The sequence below is a fragment of the Oculina patagonica genome, chromosome 7 (genome assembly GCF_052425735.1).
Source record: "Oculina patagonica isolate OP01 chromosome 7, crgOcupat, whole genome shotgun sequence".
NCBI classification, from domain to species: domain Eukaryota; kingdom Metazoa; phylum Cnidaria; class Anthozoa; order Scleractinia; family Oculinidae; genus Oculina; species Oculina patagonica.
The window spans coordinates 22,878,472-22,884,471 of NC_135764.1; the positions used below are offsets into that span (position 1 = coordinate 22,878,472).

Below are 6,000 nucleotides of genomic sequence, written 5' to 3' on the forward strand. Positions count from 1 at the left end.
GTGCTCGTGGCCGCGGCTACGCCGCTCCAAACCTTCCCTTTTTTTCATTTCTTAGGGTTGGAATCTCTGCACCTCAGCCCGGCTGACGAGCGAGCAAACAGCACTTTGAAACTTGTCAAAGGATATTTACAGACCACTCTGACAACGGAAAGAACATTAGGCTTGAATTGGCATTGATAAACATTCATTAAGAAAAGCCTGTTAACTAGTGGTAACCACAGGTTAGAAAGTGCGGGCCTCGATGCAGTTAAGAGAAGGTACTGGGAGGGAAGTGTTTTTTGTTAGTTGGGAAAATTACTTCAAGTCGAAGTTTTTGGGAAGTTTTCCAGAAGTTGGCATAACTGTGGTAATTGAGATTTCTTTTATCAACTGCGGTTGTTTATTGGGAGTCTGTCCACCGAGCAAAACAGTATCTCAATGTGTGCGAAATTATGATGATTTTTTTACGTGTTTGATATTACCAATCATATGTTGACAAGTTTGCCATGTTTCTATGGTGAATAAGCCAAAGTTTATCGATATTACGTAGGTGGAAACATCTCCGGATCTAGCTCGGCAATCTTCGAAAATGTTCGAAAATTTTTCAGACAGTGTCGATAAATCACTGGACAAAAGAAAATTTTTCCGAATAAGGTCGAGTAACGCGTCACGCTTAAGTCACGAATGTTTTTTATCGTTTCCTGTTGCCGCGAAACAATCAGAGTTGTTTTTTTGATTGACAGTTTTGCGAAGTGTAGTCGAGCACGCGGTGTGAATTGAGATGTGATTTTCCTCCGTCAGCAACCTCGCTTTGTTGTCAGTGTTATAAGGAATTTCTCGAGAATAACCGTTGTTGGAATCATTCGCTTTGCCGTAGTTTATCTGTGATACAATCACAGCAGATCGTCTAAAAAGCAACACCTATAAAACAACGTCTGCAAAACGTAATGTCTGCAATCTTCTGACAGAAGCCTCGATCTAATGTGACAAACTGTTGATTTTTCGCATTCTTATCGCTCTTGGACAGGGAATCCTAGCATGAACCCGCGGTTTTGTCGGCGAGGTAATACAGTGGATCCCCTCGACTTCATGCAAGGTTTTGCGTTCATTCGTGTGTGGTTTTTGAAGTCGTTCTGTCCGTCGTTGATGTCAAAATGCAGGAAATGGCATCTTAGAGGCCTATATTTTCAAAAACTTTTCCGGGGAAGCTCACACCTTCAGTGCTCGTGGCCGCGGCTACGCCGCTCCAAACCTTCCCTTTTTTTCATTTCTTAGGGTTGGAATCTCTGCACCTCAGCCCGGCTGACGAGCGAGCAAACAGCACTTTGAAACTTGTCAAAGGATATTTACAGACCACTCTGACAATGGAAAGAACATTAGGCTTGAATTGGCATTGATAAACATTCATTAAGAAAAGCCTGTTAACAATGATGCTGAAGTTCAAATTTTTGTGGAAAAATACCCCCAAAGAATGCTTCTTGTTGATCCCGTCTTTGATGAAACACAAAATTGAAAAAAGTTAAAATGCAGTATAGTTTTGTAAAAGGAAATTTGAATCCAAATACATATTTTTGATAGTTTTAGTGTACCTTTGCAATATTTTGATGCAAAAGAGTGGCACTTTGACTTAAAAAATATGAGGCATTTAAACACACTGACTTGGCCTCAAAATGTTGGAAATCGCATTACCGAGGACTTGAGTTTCAAAATTTTCCGGGGGGATGCCCCCAGACCCCCCTAAAGGGGACTGCCTTCGGCGGTCCTAATATCGAACCCCCTTCTGTTAAATCCTGGATCCGCCCCAGTCTATGACCTTCCAATTTGTGCTTTGGAGGACACTACAATAATATTGAGCTATATGAGACTCATGGTGGCTAGACCATCAAACCAGGTTCACTTAACAATTTTCTTCATAAATTATATCACCATAATGGCTGTTTTCACACTAGAAGACAGACAAAATCGTCGAGACGAACAAGTCGTCTGACAATTGGTTCCTCTAGTGTGAATTTAAGACAGCTTTTGGACGACTTGTCTGTCTATACAACCATCCTCGAATCCTCAAAAAAATCATTTTTCTAGACAGCCATATTGACGAACAAATTCAGACAACTTGTATGTCCAAAATCGAGTCCATCCCATTTCCACACTTCCAAACATGATTTGCCTGCCTCAGACGATTTGTCCGTCTCTAGTGTGAAAACAGCCAATGATTAAATATCATTGTGAAGAAAGTCATGTAGTAAACAAAAAAATAACGTTACCTCAATTCCTGCCATGAATTTATCCAACTCATCTTCCTCGTCGTCGTCATCATCATTTTCTGCTTGCCAATTTGCAGGCATGCTGTCATCATCTTCGTCATCATCATCAACAAATTTTGTCTCATCATCTTCATTATCACTATCTACAAAGATTCTACAAAATGTAAAGGTTTTTTTATAAATTCAGAACATGTTCTCTAATAAACCTTTATTCTGGTTATAACAACTGATTACTATACCGGTAGGTTATTGTCACTAGGCTGTATATTTGCAAATATCTCTTAAATGTGAATTTAAAAATTCTGCATAGGTATCAATTTTTCCTACATACATACATGTACATGTACATGTTGTGGTTAATTTTTTTTTTGTTTTAAATTTTTTATTTTTTTTTTTTTTTTTTTTTTTTTTTTTTTTTTTTATTTAAAAAAAGAAAAAAAAAAAAAAAATTAAAAAATATAAAAAAAAAAAAAAAAATATACCTTCAGTCAACCAATATGGACAGGGTGGTAAAAAGGGGGATTAAAAATCATCAATCATGTGACTATTTTTCTTTAAACCATGAATCGCATAATATTTGTTTGGGCAATTTCATGAGTCACACATTTAACAATTATGCTGGGAAATCGCATGGAATTGGATGGGATTGCATGGAGTTGGCAAAAATCAGACAAATTGAGCCGGGAGAATGCATCCTCCCACAAGATCATTCTTTGACTTCAATTCTGGTTCAGTAACGTAAATTGATAAATTGAGTACATGATTCATATTCGGCATTCACAAATACTGTACTTTCAGTCAGAGTCACAAATCACCAGTCTCAAAAATAAGCGGATCACTTATCAGACAATTCCCACAGTTTTACCCAGTCAAATTTGACCCCTTTTCACCTAACACACTCTAATTTTGGCTCAGATGAAAATAGACGCATAACCCCTTTACCCCCCTGTTTGGAGTGATCGCAGACTACCAGGCCATTCAGGTCCACCTCATTTAATTTTACAAGTGTCAGAACTCCTTGTACAGTTGAGTTGTAGAGCAAGGCAGAACACAACAAGTTGCTTATTCTTATTCAGTGACATGCAAGCAAACAAGTGAACCTGTAGTCTGTAGTTTATCCTACTAATACTTACGGTTTTCTGGCTCCTGGTAGCGGAAATGATGAAACACATTTCTGGGAGGGTTGATTTTTCTTAATATTTCCAACTGGCTTTGACAAAGGAATTCCTCTCCCCATATTTTTTGGTACAGGATCCTCTTTCTTGGCTGCCAATGCAAATCCACCAAAACCAAAGCCTCGCTGCTTGCCTGGGCCTCCCTTGTTAAACATCTTGATTCAAAGGCGACGGAAAATTTGTAATAATTCTTGAAGACGACAGAGAAAACTACAAAATAATGTAGGAACGTAGAAAGACCAAAGTAACTTCAGTGAATAACGCAATGATCATTCCATTTTCACGCCCTTGGATGAATTGCAAAGATTCATTTTTTGTGAGGTTCGCAAAATTCTATACAGAGTTACCGATTGTGCTGTAAAACAAAATGTTTGTTTCGCTAGAAATCTGCCACAAAATCCGCCATTACTTGTTTGTTGCGCAGTTCACTCCAAGACTGGTAAATTTTGGCGCATTATTTGCAATAGAAACCGCTGGTAAGAATAATGAATTATTTTTGACCCAGACTTCCGTTTATTTTGCTCGGTCAGTTATAAGACGGTCCGCAATGGGTGTATGTGTAATGGTTACAGATCGAATGGTCAGCTAATAAAGGGACTAGAAAAATATTATAGCGAGCGTAACTTGGCGTGACCGTAGCTGTACACAGGATAACCTCGCACGTACCACTGTACGGTGATCCACATCTGCCATGAGAAGACTCTTTTTCCTGTAATATTACCATGTAAAGTAGCTAGTCGTGTAACATTTAATAAGTAGTTTATTCTAATAAATCAGCTGAGTTGAGTTGAGTTGTAGTTCTAATAATTCTAGTAAGCTAGCCCCGACCTGTGGACTGCTCGTACAAACACCTGCTAAACGATGCAATATGTTCGCCAAAGGCTTTGTTATATCGGGGTTCTTTTCCAGATTTTTTGCTGTTACTATAGAGCGAAGAAAATTGTTCGTTATATCGAGGACTTGGCAAACACGAAAGCGAATTTCTTTCTACAGTTATTTATAGAATATGTAGCGCTCTATTTCCGATGTAAATTGAAGCAAATTTTACAATAAATGACGCTTTCCGTTTGGTGACATTAGCCGGATTTATGAATATGACCATTTGAAACCGACTTATTGTAAATGTAAAATAACAGATTTAACACAATTTTGCAACGTTTTAGTAGTTTATTCTGGGGATCTAAAAATATGTATCATCATCGTTCTCGTGAGAACGAGTTGGGAGTGCCGTTTACTTATTCTCGTTTTTCGCGTTGTCATGAATAGAAACACCATGAATTAACCTATGACAAAAAGCAACGATTTTGATCAATGACCTATACTCGCAAACGGCGTTGGAAGCGCCGATTAGTTGTTCCCGTTTTCCGCGTTGAGATAATTAGAAACACAAGGAATTAACCGTTGACAAAAAGCAACCATTAATAATCAATGACCTATACGGCGAAGTATGTGAAACTCGAAAGTTCACTGTCTTTCGTTTCCATTATTTATTTTCCTGTTGAAAACGTTATCTAGTTATCAGCGCCAATTTTTTTCTCAAGACCTTTCGAGTAAGTCAGTAAAGGCGGTGTTACACGGGACAACTTGCAACAACGATTTTTGCGCAACAACTGAAAGTTGCGCGAAAAATCGAACACCGTGTAACATGGTACCGGAGGCGATTTTTTGCGCAACATTTTACTCGGCAACAAGTTGCGAGTTTTTGAACCCAAGTCAAAAACTCGCACCGCAAGACGACGAATATTTAGAAAGTTGGCTCATGCAAAAGGTTCGCCGTAGTTTTTTTGCGCAACACCTTCCCAGAATTTTGTTCAACATGGCCTGGACGCGCGTTGTTCGGATACGCGAAATGTTGCGAGTCGACGTTGCGCTGAAAACTGTCTCGTGTAACATGCATATTGCCAAGTATATTTTTTTGTACGATGTTGCGCGAAAAGTTGACTCGTTAAACATACCACGAAAATTTGACGCGGTATCATGGCGCGGAAAATCGTTGTTGATAATACAGTTTCGCAACTTCCACAAAACAAAATAAAAAAGAGTAGTCTTATTAATTCGATAAAAAAATCACTTCACTGACTGCAATTGCAAGCGCGGGAAAAATTCGCGCGAGCCAAGCTTAACTGTGATTGGCTTGTTAGACAACACGCTCTTCGTTTTAATTGGTTGAAGCGAATTGCGCGTACTCTTATTTCACCCTAAAAACAGCTTCAACGCAAGCAAAAGCACAAGCGCATTGCTTTTTGATACTTGTGCTTGTGCTTGCAGCAAGCACAAGGGTCTAATTTTGTCCTTTTGCGTGATTGCGCTTGTGCTTGCGTCGCTAGTGAAAACCAGGCTTAACGGTTGCTATGCCATGGGCATTAGTACCACAGAAGTGCTAAAACAAGGGGATATACCTTATTCTTACTAATTTTCGCGTGTACTTAATTTCGCGAAAATTCGAGAGCCGAATTTCGCGAGTATTAATTTTCGCGATTGCAAGAAAAATTAGAGCAAAAGTGTGTCAAATTTCGCGATTTTGTCAGTGTTTTATTGACCAAGGAACTACTAAGGAACTACTGGGAATATATATTAAGGTC

The 6,000-nt window shown here is 38.9% G+C and overlaps 1 protein-coding gene across 2 annotated transcripts in view; it reads right to left on the reverse strand.

Moving 5' to 3' along the window:
• LOC144659670 (ATP-dependent RNA helicase DDX42-like) overlaps positions 1–3,861 on the reverse strand; it is a 60,086-nt gene extending 56,225 nt beyond the window's left edge. For both annotated transcript variants that reach the window (XR_013571945.1, XM_078520160.1), the window contains exons 1-2: positions 3,377–3,861; positions 2,244–2,397 (exon numbers count right to left, since the gene is read on the reverse strand). Coding sequence is in view for 1 of the 2 variants with exons in the window: in XM_078520160.1 (XP_078376286.1) it covers positions 2,244–2,397; positions 3,377–3,573 (351 nt within the window). In the remaining variant the exon portion in view is untranslated. The remainder of the gene's footprint in view (positions 1–2,243; positions 2,398–3,376) is intronic.
• Positions 3,862–6,000: the final 2,139 nt, after the last annotated feature.